Source organism: Branchiostoma lanceolatum, chromosome 7 (genome assembly GCF_035083965.1).
Source record: "Branchiostoma lanceolatum isolate klBraLanc5 chromosome 7, klBraLanc5.hap2, whole genome shotgun sequence".
NCBI lineage: Eukaryota > Metazoa > Chordata > Leptocardii > Amphioxiformes > Branchiostomatidae > Branchiostoma > Branchiostoma lanceolatum.
In genome coordinates, this window is record NC_089728.1 from 15,879,359 (window position 1) to 15,905,180 (window position 25,822).

At 41.7% G+C, this 25,822-nt stretch overlaps 3 protein-coding genes across 3 annotated transcripts; all 3 read left to right on the top strand.

Annotated features, from left to right (window-relative positions):
- The first annotated feature begins 3,970 nt into the window (after positions 1–3,970).
- LOC136438397 (cytochrome P450 2C20-like) lies at positions 3,971–11,577 on the top strand. The gene is made up of 5 exons (XM_066433168.1): positions 3,971–4,364; positions 9,469–9,611; positions 9,981–10,191; positions 10,757–11,040; positions 11,386–11,577. The coding sequence occupies exons 1-5, from the start codon at positions 3,971–3,973 to the stop codon at positions 11,575–11,577; spliced, it is 1,224 nt and encodes a 407-aa protein (XP_066289265.1).
- Positions 11,578–18,542: 6,965 nt separating this feature from the next.
- On the top strand, positions 18,543–19,990 carry LOC136438429 (cytochrome P450 2C8-like). Its single transcript, XM_066433196.1, has 2 exons — positions 18,543–19,354; positions 19,808–19,990. The coding sequence occupies exons 1-2, from the start codon at positions 18,970–18,972 to the stop codon at positions 19,957–19,959; spliced, it is 537 nt and encodes a 178-aa protein (XP_066289293.1). The 5' UTR covers positions 18,543–18,969; the 3' UTR covers positions 19,960–19,990.
- A 683-nt stretch (positions 19,991–20,673) lies between these two features.
- On the top strand, positions 20,674–24,118 carry LOC136437882 (cytochrome P450 2U1-like). Its single transcript, XM_066432452.1, has 5 exons — positions 20,674–20,910; positions 21,345–21,628; positions 22,489–22,677; positions 23,056–23,191; positions 23,929–24,118. The coding sequence occupies exons 1-5, from the start codon at positions 20,775–20,777 to the stop codon at positions 24,018–24,020; spliced, it is 837 nt and encodes a 278-aa protein (XP_066288549.1). The 5' UTR covers positions 20,674–20,774; the 3' UTR covers positions 24,021–24,118.
- The last annotated feature ends 1,704 nt before the right edge of the window (positions 24,119–25,822 follow it).

Consider the following 25,822-nt stretch of genomic DNA (forward strand, 5'->3'; position numbering starts at 1 on the left):
TGCCATTATGTGCTACTAAGTTTATAAAACTGCACTGGAGCTCAAACAGAAACACATAATACGACGTTTACGTCGTATCTGATCTGTCACGTCACACATTTAACCCGGTCTTACGAAGTACACACCTTTATTCTGTGCACCTGGTCTGTAACGTAACAATACTTTATTTTATACTCTGCCGATGACACAACATATTCCTTTCTCACAAAAATTTAGATTCTCTGATACAACTGGCTAATCAAGATATGTGTAAGTAGGTACATGGTTTGAAGCAAATAAGTAACCAATACATACTGCAGACACAAATTTTCTTATTTTCTGTAGTAAAAATAAAGATGAAGATAGAACTTATGATACTAACTAGAAAGGCCGTCATTTGCTTATGAGCAAATATAGCATGTTTCGCCCATTATCCTCCCCATGCAACATAATGGGCTGTCCCAAAATAACAACTGGGCAAATTGAAATATCAACTACATGTAGAAAGGCAACATTTGCGAGAGCAACATACTTTGCCCATCTCCATGCATAAATTGACTATTCCAAAATCACCCCTGTGCAAACAAATTCTCTCTATAAGTTCGTCAAGAGCCTTCCGCATGGGTTAGCAACTTCTTACCGCAAAGTCTTGCAGATTTTTCGCAGAGACTGTGAGAATGCCTGCGGAGCACCCCCGGCGAAAGGCCGGGTTTTCGCAGACTTTCACTTTTCGTTGCATGCTATTCCGAAGTCACTGAATTGAAGTACTTGACCTTGTATGAAAATTAGGGGACCTAATTTAACGTTAATTTCTGCCTAAAATTATGAAAACAATGCATAATAGCAAAGAATGCTAGGCCGCATCAAACATGTTAAGAGATCCAGGAGATGGGACCTTTATTGTTATAAGAAAATTGCATGTATATTCTAACTATAGAAATTGTGACGGCTTTTAGTTGTCCGTTTAATTTGTAATACGTGACATCGTTACGTTACGTAGAACGGACTTGATCCGTGTAATTAACCCTCAAACCACCGTAGATTTTTTACGACTAATCTTACCGTATGGGGTCAAAACTGACCCCACAATGTTTTCTACAAATATAGCTTTATTGGTGACTATTTTTGTGGCTTGTATATATGTATAGTTTAAGTGATCTAGAAGGGACAGTTTGACATGAATAGGTGTGAATAATTTCTGTTCATTATGATAATTTATGCAAAAATAGGGAACATCGTCTTTTGCAACTAACGCTATTCAGACAAATGGGCTCTTTTGAGGCCTGCGCCAACACTTGATGTCATATAGCATCTGAATGTCTTACTCTAGAACAACCAAACTTGGTCACCTTTGCTAAAATTTTGTTGGCAACAATTTTAAATGAATGAAATAACTAATCAAGGTTTTCATGTTGCTATGGCAACCGCCTTCTTCGAGCCATATTTGGAAAAAGTCGCTACTTTTGGATTTTACAATGTAATTCTAGGGCTGTCTTTTTAAACTGCACTTATTTTCTGACATCAATACCAACCAAATTAATTCACTATCACTTTTTTGATTGAATAGTCATAATTTATGCATATTTGATTACGTCATCGGTCAAAATCAAAGATGGCGGACGATATAATTAGATTAGATACCGGCTATTTCAATCTCAAATTTCATCATTACCATGTTTATTCAAACAGAAACAATCTTAATATAAACGCTTTGGTCCATTTTTATTGTGTTATAAGGTTATATGATGAAAAAATGCATTTGAAATAATTCAAGATGGTGGAACCAAGATGGCGGATTTCGCTAGTGTAACTTGATATGAATATGATTTTTATGACGTCATTTTGACGTCGTTCCTGTTGCCATCTACAAATAACGTCTTTGGATATATTATGATTTATCATACATAATTTCTACTTAAGTTTTATCGTGTACCTTTGAATTATATGGAAATACCCAATTTGTTTGTTTTTGTCAATAAAGTCACATAAATGACGTCATAATACGTCGCAACGTCATTAATATTTACGTTCATTTGAAAAATTTGTTTTTTTCACGTTTCTACAAAATCATATTTTGTAACTATGATCATGATAACCCTTATCATACATGTTACTGGATGACAAGTATCAAAGAATAGGGAATATGAGTGCAGATTTTGCTGGGGTCAGTTTTGACCCCACTGGACCATGCGTAAACTTTCTAGAATAACTTAATCAACAATGAGCCAATCTCTGTAAAAACTTGTGAGAAGTTATAAGACATATATACAAACAAACTCATAGAAGGAATTTTGTTTTCGACTCGAAATGTCAAAATGGCATATCTTGATATACGCCTGGGGTCAGTTTTGACCCCATACGGTTGTTTGAGGGTTAAAACTGCCGGTTTCCTCTTATAGGACGGCGTTTTGGAAGTAAAATTAGCCCCCCTGTGTTGTTGAAATAGATAAACCAGGGAACAGTTTTTTCTTGTAACGTTAAATCTCGAAGTGTCTGCTGCCGTTCTAGCGAACGGACTTACCACTTGCGCTGAATGTTGAATCCTTCCTACAAGTGTACTGACAGACGGTCGGAAGACAAAAAAAAAACATTCTGCGAAAATTCAAGCCCACAAGTTGCCTCAACATTTATTGAATACACACAAACATGTAACTACATGTACCTATGTTCTGGCAAATCAATTAGCGACGCACGCCTCCTGGGTTAGCATTTCCCCGGATGAATTTTGTTTTTCTTCGGTGACCAATGGCTTAACTTCGTTCATATCTGACAGGGATCAAGGTTTTACATGCCTGTCAATCATTAACTATTCTTCTCCCTGATTGGCTGTTGATAATTGGATCATGTTCAACAATGGGCCCCACCTATCACCCTTCGTGTACAAAGCATCGGAATCATCAAGCTATCTTCACTGCGCGCTGATTGGATGATCCTAAATCACATGATTCTCACTACCATATAAGTACAGCGGAAGTTCACCCATCTGCCTCTTGTTGGATTCATCCGCAAAGCCGAGGAGCGTGGTGAGGTCGACCCAGAAAACGCTAGTGCTAGGGGTTCTCCGAGGTGGGAAACAGAAGGGTTTTTCGGCCTAGGGAAAGTCACCAGTTGACAACCCACCAACCCACCCCACCCTAGCTCACATACGTTAACAGTTTACAAGGGTCTGGCTCCGCCGCGCGACTTCGGCATTCCCCCATAACTTAATCACACATGAAGGATGATCCAATGAGTGCGCAGTGTGGATAGGAAACTATGTAGGACTTCTTTTACTTGAAGTCTTATGCATTAGCCCTATCATAGGGCTACGAAACTGGGTGAGTGAAAGCGTAACCCAAGCTACCGTGAAACTGTAACACAAATTTCCCCGCGACCATCCGTGCGAAACTATTGAACCCAAAATATCATGGCAATATTCCCTTCTCGATACAAGAACTTACATCGCTGTATTTCACTAACGAGAAGCAATACTTACTGAATCTGAAGCTACGACTTGTTGTCATGCGGGGACTTCGCATGTCTAACGCGTATTTGCAACGCACTTCCTCATTCGCTGTAACAGAGCTGACCAAGGACATTATATCCTTGAGCTGACCAACCACGCACTCGCTTATACTCCATGTAGCGCGCCTATTGGTTGCCGCTTTGAAACGCCGGCGGGACTCAAAATAACCAAAAATTTCTTCAAAAAATCGCAAAATGAATAATTTCAGAGTAGTGTATGCTGAAAATGATAATGGTGTCCTTTGGGTAAATATCCAATGCACAACTAAACCAAATTTCAGGTCATTTGGTTACAACACCACGGCGCTGGAGACCATGATGTGCGATATTTGTCTAAAACTGATCACGAAAAAATTCGCCTCATTAAAACTTGTTGAATTAAAACTGTAAACAATGGAGGCCATAGGTCACACATATTATTATCAATATAACCTCATCGGGTCGCTTAAATACCCAAGAACTGGTCACCCACTGTAATCGTGAGAAAATGGCCGGTGCTGTCGAGTGGATAACTGAGTCCGTCCAGGAGATTTTACATGTACAGATCCCTGGCCTGACCCTGCAAACGATCCTAGTCTTGTGCGGAGCTTTCCTCCTGGCATATTGTGTCTTCAAACGTTCCAGCAACCTGCCACCTTATCCGACAGGACGTTTGCCTGTTCTCGGGCACCTCCTCGCCTTTGGCCGAACGCCTCACATCAAGCTGTTCACGGCATGGAGGCGGCAGTACGGGGACGTCTTCACCGTCAGGATGGGGATGGAAGATGCGGTGGTTCTGAACGGCTACACTGTCGTCAAGGACGCGCTCGTGGACAGGTCCAAGTTATTCGCGTCCAAGGCGCCAACCTACCTGTTTGATGCCATGACCGGTTTCGGAAAAGGTAAAGCTCTAATCACTATATACTTTCCTTGACAAAAGTCTCACGACTGCTATACGACCTAAAACTGGGACTTTCAAGCCCCCGTCACATTTCAAGAATTGAGCTCGACCGACGTCAATCAAAATCATCAGATACGGCTGCTAGTACACAATCATTACCCCAACAAAACACATTTCAACATCACAGCCAAGAAAAACAAAATGGCGTTATGCTTATACGATTGTGTCGAAAACAAGGTTTTGTGAGAAGCTCGGATTTCGATTTCCCACAGTACGGCACACAATGCTGAGCAGAGGTTGTCGATAAAAGTAGCTCTGAATACTGATAAGTAACCGACCAAATGGTAATTTACAGTATAAACCGCCACATTGCAAAAACCATTCGATTATCTTTTTCTTTTAAAACAAACCATCTGAAAATATAAACGGCCTTCTTTTTCTATCGTCACCCCAAACTGTAGTCTTTTCCACGGGTTTTCGTAATCTGCTATGCAATATGGTGCTAGTTTTACTGTCACCACGCCTGACAGTGCCGCCATGTTTCGAGCTAGAGTCCGAGCTGTTGTTTACCGATAAAATTCTGTAGTTTCAGAGATTTTGTGACCTTAAAGCCCCACCATGTAGTTTTAGGTCAATGCAGAAAGTAGATTTTCCTACCGTTTCTTTGCATAGCAAGTTTGATCAACCCTATAGAATTGCTTACCGATATTCAGGGAGGGAGGTTACAACATTACTGCACCATACAAACAACTTTAAAAAAACTGTTATCCTCCATCCAAAACAGCACACAGTGTGAAACCAACCAATGGCCACACATGTCTGGCCACCAGCTTCTTATAGGCCTGACTGTCCAGTGCACGTGGGGAGCCTGTTTACCAGTTTCTGTAAAAAGTCATCCTTGCCAGAGTTCTTGCAGTTTTCAAGGGAAAATAACCATGCTTCATTGATACGCTTCAAAGTAGACTCTCTAGAATAAATTAATAGTTGTATTCTATCCTCTTGGGAAAAGATATGAGTGCTTCCAAAGAAGAAGAGCTTCATGGCATCTGGCAGTCTAAAGTGTGCCTAAGTGATTAGACCACCATAGGGGTCCTCCAGTGCACTGGGATGTTGTTGTTTACAACAGGCCACCTACTACTGTTGAGGTGGTGTCCGGGAGTTTTTGTTTTGTTTTTGCACAGTTCACAAACACCAAAAATAGACGAAATAATGAAGAAAATATGCTGAAAAGGGGTTGTACATGTCAGTACCTGCCATTCACAGTAAGATTTGTTCACAAGAATATTTTCAACTTTTGCGCCAAAATCTTACATAGTGGGGCTTTAACGGAGGTTGCTGTGTCTATAAGTCGGACGTAAATATATGAGTTCGACATTGTATTGCACAGGTGTTGGTTGTCTGTCAACTTCAACTTCCCCGTAGTAAATAATTCTTGACCGCGCGTAAGTTTCCACCGCCACGGGGCGCACTGTAATGCTAGGGTCACATTTCCAACCCGGGGCCCGGCCGGGCAGCTTGTGGGAACGAAAACTATGACATAAAAGACAACAAAACACACAAAACTTTTGAAAAATTAGTCCTTACCATACGTTATGTATATCCTTGATATGCGTCTTTTATTCTTTGTTTTCTCAAACAGCCCGGCCGGGCCCCGGCTTGGAAATGTGACCGAAGCATAACTTAGCGACTATTTACGCCGCTTGTTGAGTTCCAAACCATGTCAGCCTTGACGATCCGTACTCTCCAAGCAGAGGAGGGGTTCCGGCAGGTTTTGACGTGTTTTTAGGCGTTTTTGTCGGGCTTTCTACTTTGTCATTTTTTTTGTCTAGCCAACTCCAAGCAGAGGAGGGGTTCCGGCAGGTTTTTGACGTGTTTTAGGCGTTTTTGTCGGGCTTTCTACTTTGTCATTTTTTTTGTCTAGCCAACTCCAAGCAGAGGAGGGGTTCCGGCAGGTTTTTGACGTGTTTTAGGCGTTTTTGGCGGGCTTTCTACTTTGTCATTTGTTTTGTCTAGTGATTAGGTTTATTAGGCATTGATCAGTGCGTCTACTGGCAGAGGTTGGGTTGGCTAGACAAAAAAAATGACAAAGTAGAAAGCCCAACAAAAACGCCTAAAACACGCCAAAAACCTGCCGGAACCCCTCCTCTGCTTGGAGAGTAGACGATCCGTTGCTTGGTACGGCAATGAAAGTAGATACTTCATTTCATACGTACGTCCCACAGAAAAAGTCTCATGGTAACAAGCATGGTAACAGCGGAAAGTGATATGGTGAGCTCTGCACTGACTGCATGGCACCGCATGTGATCTCAAAAGTACGCGGCAAATCTTACCTTGTTATTCCAGTCAATTCAGTGCGAAATCATGACATATTTTGAACCACATCATCAATTGTTTTAGAGCCCGCTCTTCATGTTTTTCTAGATTTCTTTTTTAGCAAACAATTAGAAATCACAGGTACCATTCACATTCAATGAAGTTCATGTTTATGCCTTCAGAGATCACGCCCACATCAAAGCAAAGCAACCTGTCAATTTAGATCAACGTGAGAACCTCATCACCGGTGTTAGGTTACATGTTTGCTACATCAACGTCAGGTCGACTTCCGTAAATGTGCAATCCGGTCGGGAACGTATCAAATGCAAGTTTATCCGACATGTATCAAGCTAATTTACTAGAATTTTTCCGTTTTGGAGCCCCACTTTTTATGTACAGCGGGACCAAAGATACCTGTACTGTGGTATCACATTCGAACCGTGGTCAACAGAATAACAGTGATGTAGAAAGGGGGAGGGCGTTCGACGCCGCGGGTAATTTCGTTATATCACGTAAGATTATAATTAATCTCGACATAAACTCTCCAAGACCCGGCCACGTTTTGGATGTCTTGTACAGTAGAATCCGCTTAACTGCACACCCCCTTTGCCAGCGTATTTGGTGCAATTATCCGGCTGGTGCAATTATGAAAAAATTGCCCAGCTGGACCGGTAGTACACTGTATCATACAGGAGGTGAATAGCTTATAAACCTCGATGTGCTGTATGAACTTGTTTGCACGCATTTAGATGTTCGAAAGCTTTCGTGATACAGGCACAGTGCGGTTAAACACCGTAGATTCCACCTCTTGTTAGGGCCACGTTTATGTATCAAAACAGTAAATTTCAAATTCTCAAGAAAGACGTCTCAGGATCTAGGACACAGTGAGTGAAATCAGTAAGTGCCAGCAGCAGTATGTGAATATAGCGCTGCCGCGAACCTTAAACCGCCAACAAGACCCCATGTCATCCTTAATGCGAACTCAAATCCCCGCGAACTTAAATATATTCACAGTAATAAGACAGTGTACAGGTAGAGACCAATCTTTATTGAGTACAGCAGCGCATGCTTTCTGCAAAAACGCAATACCGCCTTTGGCATGCGTGCGTCTCTTTATGCTGACGACACGCCCGTGACCCGCCCGGGACCTCCCATACGATCGCTATCAACGTGATTGTCAATGGAGACCACCTTCCTTTGTAAGTGAAAACAATTTTAGACATATTGGCGGTATTGTGCCTCTACATAGGCACTTATCGGCTCATTTGTACCGCGTTTGCCGATTTTAGCGCACTTTTTTAGTTAACTTGTCGAGGATTTTTGAAACATTTTGGTGCAGTTATCCGGCATTGGTGACAATGTGCGGTGCAGATATGCGGAGTCTCTAACAATGCAGTGAATGGGAACCGGTTTGGGATTTTGGGACTCGGTGCAGTTAAATGGAATGTGCGTTTATCCGAGGTGCAATTAAGTGGCTTCTACTGTATATAGCTAATGCCTAATGTGTAAAACAAGTAAGGTTGCATGACGATGTTTTTTTATGTAAGAGTCGCCACTACGCATCTTGCATTGAACGTAGCCATTATCTATTGCCAAATTTTCTTGGTGGCGCAAAAATCGGTTGATTGTACACAAATCCGTGTTTCATTCAGACGATAGCTTTATGCATTACCCCCGCTACATGTCATATCACGACGATTTCGTGGATGGCTAATTGATTAGTAAGCTCCTACCGTGTAAAACTCCTACCGGCTGTCAAAGATTAACCCTCAACATAAGATAACGTATATGCGATCCTGGCCGGTCACATGTTTGTTATCATTAGGCTGCACCAAGTAATTTTTATGGATGACGTCCTTTGGAGACCCTAAATCTATTGCGAGAGCGCGAAAAAAAAACAAGAGGGGCCGAAAAAAAGAAGATGCCTAGATTTGAAATATAATAGTCGACGACACATGTTAGGACGCAAATTGAATGAGAGAACACAGTGTAACAACTAACAATTCTTTGATCCATCATGAAAAAAGCAATAATTTGAATAAATCAGTTGAAGTTGAACAGCAGTTGTTGTCCTGTCCTGTTTCTTTCCATATCCCATTGATTTTGCAGGCCTGCAGAAATATATTAAATAAAAAAGGAACTCTTTGGTCATAGTTACAGGAAGCGCAATTTCTTGTTTTTCTTTTCTTGGAACAGACCAAAATCAATGCGCGCGCGGACGTCATCCATAAAAATTACTTGGTGTAGCCTTACTGATAACAATCTTTTTAGTTTGGACTGGTCACAAGCAGGAATAACTCCGCTAACCAAACATACATTGTTGTCAGTATCTATTTAGTGATTCCATGTTTTCAGGGCAACATGTGATTTTTCCTTATCAAGTCATACTGTATTGCGGTAGATTTCAACATTCTGTATGTGTATTCCGGTAAAAACTAGTAGTCGGACCCCATAATCATTGTGCCCAACACACTGTAAAGCCAGTACTGTCCTCAAGTCACCCGATTATTGTGAAAACTTGCCAAAATCAAGTCCAAATGTCCACAACAATATTTTCTAGGCAAGAAAGACACGTGTACCACAGTATTTCACCTCAGAGGATTGAAATTTACCAAGTGAACAAAGAAGGCTACCCTGTCAAGTCTCGTTTTGGTTCATGGCCTCGAGCTGACCCCGGAAAATTCAAAATGGCCGCTGTAACTAGAAATGGGTCTATTACATTCGTTGAAATAGATAGAGAACGTGATAGGTATCACTCACTCACCCACTCATGTATATCTTTGTTCCTGTAGACATTATTACTGCACGCTGGGGGACAGAGTTCAGACAGAGGAAGAGGTTTGCCACAACGGTCATGAAGAAACTGGGCATGAAAGTCGGACCTGGAGGTATTGAAGACAAAATCCGAGAAGAAGCAAACTGTCTACGCCACAGGGTAAGATAAAACCAATCAGGCTCGCCCCTGAGGCGTCACCAAAAATTAACATTGTAGGGTCCTGAGACAGATCATTTGGGTGATAGTATTTGAGGCATTTTCATGATCAATGTTCAACAAGTTTTATCATCGATCACATTTTGTTCCCTTCTGACTATTGTCTCTCGACGTATTGCTAGATAAAAATGTTTACGATGACAATTGTTCCATAATGTGGATTGGCTTTCATGATTACTTTTTTTTAAAGCAAAAATGGCGATGGTATGCGGTCTACAAACTATTGTCATAGTATGTGTGACCAACACTTTATTATTAGACCGTTTCTATCTGTACAAATTCATCATTTTGCCGAAAATACCTTCTGTTCAGATTGCAGAAAACAACGGGCAGCCCTTTGACCTCGCCCATGACATCACCGTGGCTGTTTCAAACATAATCTTTTCCATGACGTTCGGGAAGCGCTACGACTACGAGGATGAAACGTTCCGAGAGCTCTCTGAAGCCATAGCCACTATATCGTTTGAAGTCGGATCTGGGCAGATCATCAGCGTTTTCCCCTTGCTACGCTTTGTGCCTGTCGGTAGGTAGAATTTCTCTTTGCATAATATTTTCTCCAGTACTGTGAATAGATCGATAGGTCGTAAGAAGATGAGGTTATGATAAACAACCGTACTGGATTTACCTGGGCGACGTTTCGGTAGCTCCTCAGGTACCTTCCTCGGAAATCGAGTCACGTTTGGGACAGAATCCTTGCCGCAACGCCACCATGCGGCAAGAAGAAGTAGAGGCCAGTCAGGCAGTGAGGAAGGTTGCCGGGAAATTATCTAAAGCCCACTATACCCGCGGCACGCTGGCGGCGTCGCTGCGGCCGATCGAATTGACAAAGCACTCAACAAATTCTATCGAAAAAAAAACGAATCTTTTCAAGCTTTGTGTGTTTTGTTGTCTTTTTGGCCAAACTTGCACGTTTTGAGTGATGTTCCAGCATAAAGTCAAGGGTAACACAAATCCAGTTTAGGACGCAGCGACGCCGCCAGCGGGCCGCGGGTTCAGTGGGGGGGGGGGATTCGCTTAAGCGTCCAGAGCTATTTTTCACAACCTTAACCTTGCATTCATCTGTCAATGTTCAAATGCACATTTTCCAGTCAATAGATCTGCCATCAATGCTTGGGAAGAGCAATCGAAGGTTGAAAAGGTAGTAAGAGAGGAGATATCTCGCCATTGGGAACACCTGGATCGCGAGAACCCGCGAGACTTCATCGACTTCTGCCTCCTAGAGCTTGAACAGCGGGGAAAGGTGGACGGTCTGACAGAAGAAAACGTCCTGTACATGACCTCGGATCTTTTCTTTGCCGGATCAGACACAACCGCCATCACACTGCTGTGGAGTCTAATCTACATGACCTTGAACCCCGACATCCAAAATAAGGTACTTGTGAGTAATTTGGTTTCTTCCAAATGTTCACGTGACTTATCACGTGACTTTAAAGAACCCTGAAGACGTCTTTGATTGTTACATCGATGCAATCTCGTCCTAACCAATTACGGCGGCATTTTTAATTTCCCGGGGTCAGCTCGGGGTCATGCACCAAAGTGAGGCTCAGGTGCGTCAATAAGCGAGCCAATAATAAGCCCTTATTGCAATATAGGTATGCCGTCTTTAGTAGTACATTTTGCCCCTCAAGGATGAAATACTGTGGTTCATGTGCCATGCCAGTAATGTGTAAAAAAACTGTTCTGAACATTTGGATTTGATTTTTTCCTATCCTAACAGGTACAGCAGGAGCTTGATACCGTTGTTGGTGAGAGTCTGCCCACCCTGGCCCACCGTTCCCAGCTGCCCTACGTGAATGCCTGCCTGCTGGAGGTCATGAGGATCCGCACTGTTGTTCCTATTGCAGTACACGCCACCACCCAGGAGGTCAAAGTGCAGGGATATGACATTTCTAATGGAACTCGGGTATGATGAGTTACATATTACATAATCATACAACATTTTGCACAGGCGCTGAAATCATCCCTTCATTTACAGGCCAACCTCCCAGCAGGCCCGATATGCTCGGTTCATTACCTCCCTTAGCGGCCCTGCAATGTCCAGTCTGTGAACTCGCTTCTGACGAATTTGTTGACAGTTGCTCATGAATAATTAATGGACATTGCAGGGCCGCTGTGGGAGGTAATGAACCGAGCATATCGGGCCTGCTGGGAGGATGTTACAGGCAGACGCATGACCTAGTGTTATGACGATAGTGTGACAGCTATTCAAGTCGTAGTGACGATATGTTTGTAGTTTATGCTTACAAGTGTTGTTTTTTTCGATAAATTGTGTTTGTAACCTCATTTTTATTTTGATTGTCCCAGGTACTGATGAACCTGAACTCCCTCCACATGGACCCCGCCTACTGGCCTGATCCGGACCGGTTTGACCCCGAAAGGTTTCTGGACATGGATGGGGGAGGGGGCGTTATAAACAATCCCGAGTCTTTCCTGCCTTTTGGAGGAGGTAATTATCAGGCCCATATTTTACCACAGTAATGATTACATACTTTCTATGATATTCTATGTGTCTCTAATCTCTTGGGCATTTATTTTATTTCCAGGCCGACGTGTGTGTCTTGGTGAGCAGATGGCCAGGATGGAACTTTTCCTGTTCTTCTCGACCATGCTGAAGTCCTTCACCTTCAAGACGCCAGAGGGCGCTCCTAATCCAAACACCGATGCCGTCATTGGCCAACTGGTGGCCCCGCATCCGTTCCAGCTCTGCGCGATACCGCGTTAGTTCGTGCTGAATTGTTATCTCCATAGAAAATGGAGATATAGTTTGTGTCTGTGTGTTTGTGTTTCCAGACTATTGTAGTCAGCATAAGTCAAGAATCTCTGGATGGATTATGATGATATCTGGTATGTGGGTAGGTGTTGGGAAGACAAAAGTCAAGATCGATTTTGGGCTCCCTGGTATGTGGCCTTGGTACTGCAGCAGAACGTCTGTTTTTTGTATCTTTTGACTTGGACATGCCATGGTCTTGATTTTTTGGTGGCAGATAGCGTGTGATGTAAGGAAGAAGTGGTGTAGGCTTTTGCCCCCTAGCAGCTTACTCTAAAACTGCAGGGGCGTTTTTGTCAAAATCTTCCAAAGAGAATAACTGATCAAAGGAACAACGGATTTCCATGATATTTAGAAGGCAGGTAGCTTAGACAGAGACGTATAATGAAGTATGAATTATGCAAATTGGCACCTATCTACTTAGTATTATCTCCATGAAAAATGGAGATATGGTTTTTGGTGTGTATGTGTGTGTGTGTGTGTGTGTGTGTGTGTGTGTGTGTCTCCGAATTCTTGTTTTCCCAGATTTTTGCATGTATGAATATCATCTTTATACAGGTTCAGATATTCTAACATGTAGCAAAATGTACGTCCATTTATCTTATTATCTCCATGAAAAATTGAGATATTGTTGTGTGTGTGTGTGTGTGTGTGTGTGTGTGTGTGTGTGTGTGTGTGTTTGTGTGTCTGTGTTTCTGGATTTGTTTAGTCAGCATAACTCAAGAAACTCAGGATGGATTAAGATGATATTTGGTATGTGAGTAGGTGTTGGGAAGACGAAGGTCATGGTCGTTTTTGGGCCCCATGGTATGTGACCTTGGTACTGCGGAAGAACTTCCTTTTTTTAAATCTTTTGCCCTGGACGTGCTATGGTATTGATTTTTCGGTGGCAGATAGCCGGTGATTTAAGAAAGAGGTAGCGTAAGTTTGGCCCCCTAGCAGCTTGCTCTGGAACTGCAGGGGCGTTTTTGTCAAAATAATCCAAGGAGGATAACTTTTCAAGTAGCTTAGTAAAAGTGCAATGATACAGCTTCGCTGCTGCAAGTGTTTTCAGTCAAGCACATGTGGTCACCCATACTCGTCTCGATTAAAGTGTGTTGGGTTCTTAACGTCCAAAGGTTGACGCATTAGGCTTACGCTAAAATTATACCTTTTCGCATTTTGTAGAAACTTTCTCTCAACAACTCGAGACAGATCTATGATCAGCCCTTTTCTGACCAAGCATAGATTATGCAAATATGGAAGTAATTTGTGTAATCAAAATATTTCACGGGGATATGAGGTCTCCGAACTCTGTTTAACCAGGAATACATTTCTCCTGGTGGCGCTTTTCAAAGATTCCAGGGCGTTCAACCCCGTACATAGAATACCATTGCACTATAAATAACAATGACAATATAAATAACAATAACAATAGAAATGACAAATAATAACTGCACCAATTCAGCACTAGAAAGGCTGTCATTGCAAGGGTAATTTTGACCAATAAAAACATTATTATTATAATGATGATCGATATAAAAATGATTATTATGATCATAGAAATGATTATAATGATTATAATGATTATTATTATTATTATTGTTATCATCATTATTATTATCATTATTATGATTAGTATAAGTATTATTATAGTCCATTCCAAGTCACCATGAGGAATTTTGAATAATGTTTCTAATAATTTTGAATTATTTTTAATAAAAGAATATTTCAGTGACAATAGTTCTAATTTCTTGTTAAAGATTGAAGATGAAAAGTTGAATTTATTCGGATTCAATTAGATATTTTGGAAATATTTTGAAAGTTACGGCACATGTCTCTATTTAGAATAATTTCTAAACATCTATATGATTCTTTCACTTTTAGAAATATTTAAAAAAAAGGGTAGAAAATGGTAGATAATGGTAGAATGGTGATCGCCCCCATAAAAGTAGGTGCTAATCCGGCTCTTCTGTCTGCTTTTGTACATCTTTACATTTCACTGCGGGACACTGTTGGGTCCTTTGTACTGTGGAAAGCATTCTTCCCTATACTTCGCAAGGATGTGTGAATTGCTTCCTTCCCAGCCCTCTGACCTATCTATAAAGATGTTACAAATAATGGTTAAGAATTGTAAGAAATTGTAAAAAATTGTAAATGATGGTAGAATGCTGTTACAATTATTTAGAAACTGTTGGAAATATCATATTCCACATCATGAATATTTATTAAATTTCAGAAAACTTTCGAAATATTTATAAAGTTAAAATCATATTCACAATATTTCAAAAGTATCAAATCTCTTACACAAATAATTACAATACATTGAAAATATGTCTGAATTATGACAATAACAAGCCTCACGGTGACTTGGAACGGTCTGTATTATTTTTATGATTATGCTTATTACTATTATCGGTGTATCATTATTAGTATCATTATTAGTATTATTATCATTATCATTATTATTAGTATTATAATTATTACTATATGGTTTTAGGCATTTTATTACACCTATTCCTTGAGCTAGCTTCTTGCTGACCTATTCAATGTGATTATTCCACTTTAATTAACTTGTCAGGACAAAAATGAATAGAAAAAAAAGGTCATCGTTCGACAGTTTTACAAGTACAATGTACGCAAAGACCTAGTTTACAACTAATTCATTTTATACAGTACACGCCATAACATCAATAACTCAGCAACCGTTGTCAGTCTAAATGCAAGTATTTCAATATAGTGTCATATACAGATGCTTTAGACTTGTTTTTGGAATCAGTTATGTCTCGATGAAATATTTGCAAATACGAGGTAGACATTCGTGCAACATACATGTCTGTCTATACCAGATGTAACGTTATTTCGCAATGTGAGTATATTTGCCAGGGTTTCACTTGCAGGCTCCTACGCGGGCGAAATGTGATCTTCACCGTGGACCGACTTAGTACTCGCTGATTATTCCTTGTTCTGCCCAATTCTACGATCCATATGCCCGTAGGAGGGCCTGGTGGAGGCTAATCGCAATGGATAAGAGGACTAAAGTTGTATTTACTGGTGGTCATGACTGGTTTAATCATGTTAAAGACACTCTCACTTACCAAGGCTTTGACATACATTGATGAAACCTGATACTTATAAAGTAGATTATGCTGCCCATAACTTCGCTACCGGCTGCAAGACACACATATACAAGAGTGGTTTAGTTCTATTAGAAATGACTCAAAACTGTGTTTTCTTAAAAAATATAAAAAATGTACTGGTTATGTTATGAACAAGAAAAATATATTTCTGAAATAAATAACTTTGAAATTAGTAAAGCGATAGCTCAGTTAAGAATCAGCAGTCATGCATTGAATATAGAAACGGGAAGATATTATAATGTAGCCCTTGACCAAAGGTTTTGCCCATTTTGTCCAAAGCAAATTGAACATGAATTTCACTTCATGGCATGCTCTAGATATAATGTTTTGCGTAATAAGTTATTCACATTTTAAGTACAACAGATTGAGTCTCGATGCTACAGACAGATTTGAATATATCTTTAGATGCACAACCCCCACAATGCAAAAATCAATAAATATATAAAAGACTGCTTTGTGGTATGATAAGAAAAAATACTGAAGCTGATGATTAGCTCCACTCGATTGTAACATTACATCAGACTTATGCTAGCCCTTATTGTATTAGTAAGTAGGATGTTAAGTTTTATTCTATACCTCTATCTTGTATTATGTTTAATACTTTTTGCCATGCATTGTACAGTGTACAATTGTCATACAATAAATTTCTTTTTCTTCCATATCAAAAGTTTATAATCGTTGCTTTCTGAATATACGACATACAGTACATGCGCAAACCCTTTGATCAACACACATTTTCCTGTTCCTATGCTCAATTTTTCACTTCCAATCCTTGATTAGCTTTGTTGTCATACTCATATTAACTGTAACGCTACAAGTCGGGGTACATACGCTACAGGTCGGTGTACATACGCTACAAGTCGGGGTACATACGCTACAAGTCGGGGTACATAGGCTACAAGTCGGGGTACATACGCTACAAGTCGGGGTACATACGCTACAGGTCGGGATACATACTCTACAAGTCGGGGTACATACGCTACAAGTCGGGGTACATACGCTACAAGTCGGGGTACATACGCTACAGGTCGGGATACATACGCTACAAGTCGGGGTACATACGCTACAAGTCGGGGTACATACCGTAACAGTAAACAGAGAAGGTTGACAAACCTCGTGGTGTTTGCTGTATTTTATAACTTTCGTTGGCACTGAAAAGCGAAGTAAAGCTGTACTCAAGACGGATACATGGTAAAACAATAAGTGAATCGAAATGAGATATTTCTTTACATGAATAGGTTGATAACCCCCACCCAGTGCAATCCCTCCGGTCTGCCACATTTTTCTCGCTGAACATTAAGTGGCCCGGCCTTGTGTCCACACGAAGTATTGACACGCGTTTAGCAAACTGGCTCTGACACCCCATAGTATGGTCACGTTCACACGTGTGCATATATTCAAGTCCGTATGAGTTGCGTATGGATATTTTGTTGGTTTATGTAAAGTTTGCGGGGAAGACGTTGACCTACTTTGACCCACCGCTGTGCAGCCTGCTTATCGAACCGAGAAAAAATTACTCCTTCGGCCACAAACTTCATCCGAACCAGAGAAATATACGGGGTACATACGCTACAGGTCGGGGTACATACGCTACAGGTCGGTATATATACGCTACAAGTCGGGGTACATACGCTACAAGTCAGGGTACATACGCTACAGGTCGGTATATATACGCTACAAGTCGGAGTACATACGCTACAGGTCGGGGTACATACGCTACAAGTCGGGGTACATACGCTACAGGTCGGGGTACATACGCCACAAGTCGGGGTACATACGCTACAGTCCGGGGTACATACGCTACAAGTCGGGGTACATACGCTACAAGTCGGGGTATATACGCTTCAAGTCGGTGTACATACGCTACAGGTCGGGGTATATACGCTACAAGTCGGGGTACATACGCTACAAGTCGGACAGGTCGGGGTACATACGCTACAAGTCGTGACCCAGATCCTCTTCAAGGAAATTCCATAAGAGGCCAAACCCCCATGCACAGCCTTGAGGTCCAGAAAGGGTAGATGCTGAGGTAGCCTACCCCACTAGCCCACCCCTGTAGACCACCCCATCGAATCCGCAAACCCACGGGGTACATACGCTACAAGTCGGGGTACATACGCTACAGGTCGGGGTACATACGCTACAGGTCGGGGTACATACGCTACAGGTCGGGGTACATACGCTTCTGGTCGGGTCACATACGCTTCAAGTCGGGGTACATACGCTACAGGTCGCGATCGGGGTACATACGCTACAGGTCGGGGTACATACGCTACAAGTCTGGGTACATACGTTACAAGTCTGGGTACATACGTTACAAGCTACAGGTCGGGGTACATACGCTACAAGTCGGGGTACATACGCTACTGGTCGGGGTACATACGCTACAAGTCGGGGTACATACGCTACATGTCGGGGTACATACGCTACAGGTCGGTGTACATACGCTACATGCACTTTTATGAACAGTGTGGAAATGGGAAATCTCTGGACCTTCAAACTTACCACACTTGCAGTTTCTAATACGGAGGCTGTGACAATGTAAAAAGTTAACGCAGGGGATGAAAGGTTGTTGAGATATGTCCCTCAGAAAAGTGCCCGCGGCCGCGGCCAGCCCTGTGTCACTTCCGGGTGGATTGAAGATCCGGTGACCTTTGACCTTCGAGAAATGTAACGATAATACAAAATAGATTGATAGCTATAGATCAGGCAACCTGCAATAAATTATGGAAAGAGAATTTACTGCTTATATGTGATTTCTGAAACATGTTAGTTGCAAGGCTGAATAGTTGGTTGATAGTCTTTAAAAGAAGCCATCTAGATCTAAATTTGTGACTTTTCCCGGGAATTTCTAGATCCTATCTGTGCCATGCTGTAAAAACGTACTTTTCAGCAGGTTGACCTCTCCTGTATTGAAAGAAAAAAATAAATAAACACCTTTCCTTTGCTTGCTATAAAACACTACTTGTACTGTACAGAGATGCAATTTGTGTGGGTCGATATTTTTACTTCTTTAATTACCGCTTATCAAAAATGCACTTTTCACACCTGGCACCACATACAACCCACGATTCCGTTGCTGCATGAGCATGTTAAGTTAGCCTGAGTGTCATCCTGTTTCAGTTCCATTTCATGCATTTATCTTACAACTGAGCAGGTCACTATGTACTAGCAAAGGAAATTAACAAACACCTCACCCACAATGTGCACACTATGAATACTTCACGGAGAATTGTGTCCTACGGACTCTTGTTCTCTTTACGGGGTAAACAGAGGACATCGCACGGACGGCTGGGTTTGAACTTTGACTTCTGGACTTTGAACGTCCCTAAAAGTGGGTTAACGTTAAAGACAATTCGAATTGCGGAGAACGGTATGAAGACTTGTTGACTGGGTTTGCCCTTGAAAATACAACATGGCTGTCGTCGTCAGCTGGATAACTGTGTCCATACAGGAGATGTTGCAGATCTCTGGGCTGTCTGTGCAGTCCTTTCTTGTCTTCTGCCTGTTCTTTCTCTTGGCATATCTACTTTTGAAGCGACGCAGAAACCTGCCGCCCTACCCGGAAGGACGTGTGCCTGTTCTCGGGCACCTCCTCGCCTTGCGCCGAGCGACTCACCTCAAGCTGAAGGCGTGGAGGCGGCAGTACGGGGACGTCTTCACCGTCAGGATGGGGATGAACGATGTGGTGGTTCTAAACGGCTACACTGCTGTCAAGGACGCGCTCGTGAACAGGTCCGAGCTGTTCGCGTCCAGGCCGTCCAACTACCTGCTTGACGTGATGGTTGGTTTCGGAAAAGGTAGAATTCTATTTGCTATGGCTTCGAATTCTCTTGACAAAGGTCGTACGACAGGCGTACAATAGAATGCTAGGGCATTCTTAGGGCAGTCGTGGACGTGTCGTCAGCTGTCTTGTAACAGAGTAAGTCATTGTCGTTAGCCTCTTTTGCAGGCCTTTTGGGCAGCGCCGACGTCTATTCGTGTGTGTGTGTGTGTGTGTGTGTGTGTGTGTGTGTGTGTGTGTGTGTGTGTAGGGGGAGGGGGGTGATTCGCGATTTTTAACATCGGGGCCAGGTTCTTTTGCTGGAGAAATTGTATTGCCGCCCGTCGCGTCGGTCGCTTCCACCATAACCTCACACACCTCGAGATCAGTGAATTACGTCAAAATGGTGTCCTCTTAGCAGCATGTATTGAAATAGATACGAGATATGAATACAGTATGTATATATGGTATATGTTCTTTGTTCCCTTAGACATAGTTGGTGCACACTGGGGGACCGGCTTCAGACAGAGGAAGATGTTTGCCACCACTGTCTTCAGGAAATTGGGCATGAAGGTCGGACGTGGGAGCATCGAAGACAAAATCCTAGAGGAGGCGAACTGTCTCCCCAACAGGGTAAGATGAGACCAAGAATGCACAATGTTGTATCCAGAACCGTGCTTTATCCAGGACTGTGCCTAGGCACGGTCCTGGATATAGTCCCCGCGTATCCAAGGACGTGCTTTGGCCCCTTGCTATGTTCTGGATATTACAGTGCTTTATCCAGGACTATGCCTAGGCACAGTCCTGGATAGTCGGGTTGTATCAAGTTCCGTGCCTGAAGGCACGGTTCTGGATACAACACACCATGTAGGTTGCTGAATTTTCCAGCTCGAATATCTGATCATGTGTGTAATAGTATTAGAGGCATACTCATGATCAATATGTGGACGTTTTTCTCTCCTGACCATTGTTTCTTGATGTATTGTTAGATGTGAATTATGTAATTAACGATGACCTTTGTGCCATATAATGAAGCATTGTTTTCATAATCCCTTAGTGTTAAAAACAAGAATGGCTGTGGTATGGGGTTTACGAACTTTGGGGTTATCATAAGCTCTTTCGCACTTCCAGGTACGCTTGCGGGACGACAGGAATTATGGGTAATGTATCAAAGGCCAGTGGGGGGGAAAAATTGTCTCGATTTGCATAACAATGAACAGACGGGTTTTGTTTACGACTCAGGAGCCTTCACCATTGACACATTACCCACAATTCCTGTCACCGTGCTCTTTACTCGTAGTTTTATGCTTCTGACCAATTCCTTACAATGTTATTTACATCTGCACAAACTTAGCATTTTCCCGAAAATAAATTCTATTCAGATTGCAGAAAACAAGGGAGAGCCATTTGACATCACCCATGACGTCATCGTGTTGATTGCAAACGTCATCTGCTCCATGGTGTTCGGGAAGCGGTACGACTACGAGGACGAAACGTTCCGAGAGCTCTTGGAGTTGGTTCGAAGCGTAACATTTCAACTCGGAGCTGGACAGATGATTAGCGTCTTCCCTATCTTACGTTTTATTCCTATAGGTAGGTAGAATGTCTTTCATCAGATTGGTAGGTCATAAAACGACGGATTTATGATACATATGAAAATTTTTGGGCCGACTATCAAGAAAAGTAACATTCAAATGTAGCGAAACGACTTGTACAATGAAGCGAAACAACTTGTGTCATGTAGCGAAACAACTTGTGCCATGTAGCGAAACAACTTGTGCCATGTAGCGAAACAACTTGTGCGATGTAGCGAAACATACTGTATGTAGCGAAAAATACTGAACCCTGTAGCCTTGGGAACTGAGTCACGTTTGGAACAGCATCTTTGCCACAACGCCACCTTGCGGAAAGAGGAAGTCAGGATATGAGGAAGGTTGCTGATGATGAGTTACCGAAACGTCTATAGCTACTTTAACCCCTACTTTAAAATTGATTTTTGTGTTATCATTCCGACGCATATTTTGCAGTGAACAGAGCTGGAATCAAGGCGTGGGAAGATGTCTACAAAGTCCAAAATTTGTTGTTTGAAGAGATATCTCGCCATCGGGAGCACCTGGATCGCGAGAACCCGCGAGACTTCCTCGACTTCTGCCTACTGGAGCTTGAACGGCAGGAAAAGGTGGACGGTCTGACAGAAGAAAACGTCATGTACATGGCCCAGAACCTCTTCTTCGCCGGAACGGACACAAGCACCAACGCGCTGCGCTGGAGTCTACTCTACATGACTTTGAACCCCGACATTCAAGATAAGGTACTTGTGAGCATTTTAGATTGTTCCAAACGTTTCAGTATTTGGCTCTGGGATCAGATATTTTTTGTGACTTTTACCCTTTGGCACACCGTTTGGCACCTCATTCTCAGTATTGTTTTTTTTTTCTTACATTTATCAATTGACGAATACACAGGACACATAGGTGATGCACTCTAGCAGTAGCTAATATCAAACATCACCTCTGAAAAATAAAAATTACAACTGACATAGACAAATACAATAACAATGAATAACAGTATTTGAATAGTGCAATACAAACAAGCAACATATGCAATTAACAATAAATATATAAACAGTCATACTAAGTTTTGAAACGTTTGCTAGCTACATGTACAATATAAGCCTGGGTCAAGCCCAAAATTGCACTATTATCATAATCAGAAGAAGCAAAGGAGTATCAGTATTGGTTAGGCGGCAGGGAGAAGGTTAAAAATCCTCCAGATGTCTGTGTTACACTTGTGCAATTTTATCTTAAAGGCAAACAAAGCAATATTAGTGCCCAAAATATGGAAATTTAAAAAAACGATGAAATCTTTATGGTAGTGACATTTGCTAACATTATCTTGCACATGTGCGTAATAACTTCATACTTTGAGCATTTTAAAACCACCGAAAAACGTGCCGTACGATGATTCCCTTTGATTCGCGAGCCTAAAAAACCCCACCGACGATTTTCAGTGAGTTCTCAAATCACAACGACGTCGTATTTTTACATAATGGTCGTCGCTATGCATTATGATAGTGTTGTTTGAACTAATCATGTTATAGAAATTAATAAATAAATTGACTTTCAAAATCCGATTTTCGGGCCCTAATATTGCTTGGGTTTCCTTTAACAGGTGCAGCGGGAGCTTGATGCCGTTGTTGGTAACAGTCTGCCCACCCTGTCCCACCGTTCCCAGCTGCCCTACGTGAATGCCTGCCTGCTGGAGGTCATGAGGATCCGCACTCTTCTTCCTGTAGCCATCCCCCACGCCACCACACAGGAGGTCAAAGTGCAGGGATATGACATTCCTAAAGGAACTCAGGTATGGTGAGGGGCCCTCACTCTTGTGCGTATATTCAAGTCAGTATGAGTTGCGTATTGACATTTTTTGGGGGGGTTTAAAGAATTTGTTGTTTTTTTCGGTTCGATAACCAGACGGTGGGTCAAAGCAGAAAACAACTTCCTACCCGCAAACTTTTACCTAAACCAAAAAAATATATAAATATGCAACTCACACGGACTTGAATGTACGCACAAGTGCGAATATTAGTCAGTTGCTACATATGACTGAGTGTTAATGTTGTCCTTCAGTGACCTCTGCTCAAGTTGAAGTGAAAATCTGCTTGAAATTTCCCACACAAAGAGTTTCTTCGAGAAATTGTGTTTGTAACCTTTTTTCTCTCTCTTCGGGTTGATCCAGGTCCTGCTGAACCTGTACTCCCTCCACATGGACCCCGCCTACTGGCCTGATCCGGACCGGTTTGATCCGGAAAGGTTTCTGGACGCGGACGGAAACGTCATCAGCAAGACGGAGTCTTTCCTGCCGTTTTCAGCAGGTAACTAGAGCTCCAAGACCTCAAACCTTCGCCAAATGATTTTTTAGATATTTGCGACTGATGTATTATGTGTGTTTTAAGTTATTATGCAAATAAGGTCCTCATTTGCATACAAATATCAGTCGACCATCTTTTGCACCGAAATAACAGAAGTTGTTCAAAGTATGATAAGTAAGAACAAAGAAGGCTGTCCTAGCATTTTCTGATCAATGATGCAAATGAGGTCCTCATTTGCATAATAAATGAGCAACACACTTCTTGAGTCTTTCAAAGTCAGAAACAAAACAAGCTCCTGTAGTTTAAAAAAAAAAACTACACCACTTACTCTCTACTCCAAGAGCTATCTACCCCTAAAAAGCACGACATGTCTTAAACAGGAGATATCAAAACCGGAAGTTCCGCTGCAGTACCGTTACAAGCCACTAGAGGGCCCATAATCTAGCCAGTTTGAGGCCTCATGAAGCCCTACCCACATATCAAATACCAAATTGAAGACAGTCCATCCAGGCTTTCTCAAGTTATGCTGTTCATACGCACATGCGGGGACATACTTGTACATACATAATACATATACATGTACATACATACATTCACACAAACGCTACCGAAAACATAACCTTCTTCAATGGCAAAGGTAATTATCAGGCTAAGATACTTTTCTTATTGGACGTATGGTGATCGCACGCTTTCTATTCGACGCGTGGTTGATTTGACTACTGAGCATTGTTTATTTCCAGGCCGACGTGTGTGTTTTGGGGAGCAGTTGGGCAGGATGGAACTTTCCCTTCACCTTCAAGACGCCAGAGGGCGCTCCTCCACCAAACACTGACGGCGTCTTGGTCTGACGTTGGCGCCGCATCCGTTCCAGCTCTGTGCGATACCGCGTTAGATATTGTTAGGGCCAGGACTTACTTTGAATGAATGGAATTGTTTCAAAACTTCATTGTTAATGTTGCACAGTTTTGCAAGGCAAAATGTGTTGAAACAACTACTATACAACAATTCTAGAGGTCAAATCTATTCTATATACAAGCTATATATATATTTCACAAGAGTCCATAGAACACAATTCTCCGTGAAGTTTATAAGTTTTGCAAGGTAAAATGTATTGAAACAACTACTTTACAACAATTCTAGAAGTCTAATCTATTTTATATACGATTACTACAAGCTATATATATCTAACAAGAGTCCATAGAACACAATTCTCCGTGAAGTTTTTAAGTTTTGCAACGCAAAATGTGTTGAAACAAGTTTTTATCGTGTTTGTAGTGTGGCTATGGTATATGATACCCTATTAAGATTGACATGCTTTATTTCAGGCATGTGTGTATATATACAAGGGGTCTTGTTTTCTGGGCGTGAAGGCATAGACCAAGACACGTCACTGCACGAAATGGCCTAGTATCCCGGCGTATACGTACAGGGATTCCTCCGGAAATATTCCATATCCCGGTGCGGATTTAGCGTATCCGTTATAACTAACGGATACGCTAAATCCGCACCGGGATATGGAATATTCCCGGTGCGGATTTAGCGTATCCGTTATAACTAACGGATACGCTAAATCCGCACCGGGATATGGAATATTTCCGGAGGAATCCCTGTACGTATACGCCGGGATACGAGGCCATTTCGTGCAGTGCGTCGTTCAAAGTATGATTGTGCCATGATACCATTGATGGTTATTTTAGGTTGTTTGGCCAGGGCCTATTGTTCTGCTATTGTAGTGATTCCTTAATAATGGGGTGTATCTTTACAAGACCTTGTCTAAGTTAAATTAAAGCTATGATCTTATTTTTGACACACAATAAAGACTATTAATTCCATATTGTAGACAGCATTGGGTTGATGTTGCATTTATTTATAAAAGAGGCATTGGAATATACTGGACTGAAGGAAGATTAATAATCATAGTTAAACGGATGGCCATGTAAAGCTGTTTATATAATCCAGATGTTAATCTTACACATCTTATGAAACATTTGATTTGATTAAGAATGTTATCTATATTTTGATTGATGCTGTTTTCCTTGCTTAATTTGTTACCTTATTAATTCTGGTTTGATTCAAAAGTTTTTGTTAAGATAAAGATATTGTTTATTTACCTTATAGGGGTTTTTGTACCGATTATGGTGTATACGTTCTTTAGTGCTTGTTTATTTGGCTTATGTGCCATACAGCTTGTTTTTCTGTTGTTTTCTGTTTGTTATATGAAAAATCAATAATTTTTTTTTTTAAATCTTACACTGTCTATCAATAAAATTGCCCAGTACCGACTTCCCTGGCCATCCGTCGTGAAAACAGCTGACGACGTACACAACGATCACAGGAAATGACGCAACACATCACCCAATATCTGCTTAGCACAAAACTCACGACCGGAAACCCACAAAGCGTGTACGGGATAACCGGCCTGTTCCACATGGCCGTCAAAATAGGGGTGCATTTAGAATATTACATTAACGATATTCAAAAGCAGTTACGGTGTAAACAAAAAGACAACGTGCATCATCACGCGCAACCTAGTAGACGATATGCAAAGTTGCATACCAATGCGACAACGGGATCGTGAGTTCTAGCTGCGAACGTGCGCACAACTATATTTTCAATACTCCTTCAGGAGGTGTC

What these genes read in the sequence shown, in the direction of transcription:
- LOC136438397 (XM_066433168.1), top strand. Translation starts at nt 3,971, where the DNA reads ATGGCCGGTGCTGTCGAGTGGATAACTGAGTCCGTCCAGGAGATTTTA. An exon ending in CATGACCGGTTTCGGAAAAG is followed by an intron (nt 4,365 to 9,468) that starts GTAAAGCTCTAA and finishes TTGTTCCTGTAG; the next exon opens with ACATTATTACTGCACGCTGG. An exon ending in ACCCCGACATCCAAAATAAG is followed by an intron (nt 11,041 to 11,385) that starts GTACTTGTGAGT and finishes CTATCCTAACAG; the next exon opens with GTACAGCAGGAGCTTGATAC.
- LOC136438429 (XM_066433196.1), top strand. Translation starts at nt 18,970, where the DNA reads ATGGCTGTCGTCGTCAGCTGGATAACTGTGTCCATACAGGAGATGTTG. An exon ending in GATGGTTGGTTTCGGAAAAG is followed by an intron (nt 19,355 to 19,807) that starts GTAGAATTCTAT and finishes TTGTTCCCTTAG; the next exon opens with ACATAGTTGGTGCACACTGG.
- LOC136437882 (XM_066432452.1), top strand. Translation starts at nt 20,775, where the DNA reads ATGGTGTTCGGGAAGCGGTACGACTACGAGGACGAAACGTTCCGAGAG. An exon ending in CTTACGTTTTATTCCTATAG is followed by an intron (nt 20,911 to 21,344) that starts GTAGGTAGAATG and finishes CATATTTTGCAG; the next exon opens with TGAACAGAGCTGGAATCAAG. An exon ending in ACATTCCTAAAGGAACTCAG is followed by an intron (nt 22,678 to 23,055) that starts GTATGGTGAGGG and finishes GGGTTGATCCAG; the next exon opens with GTCCTGCTGAACCTGTACTC.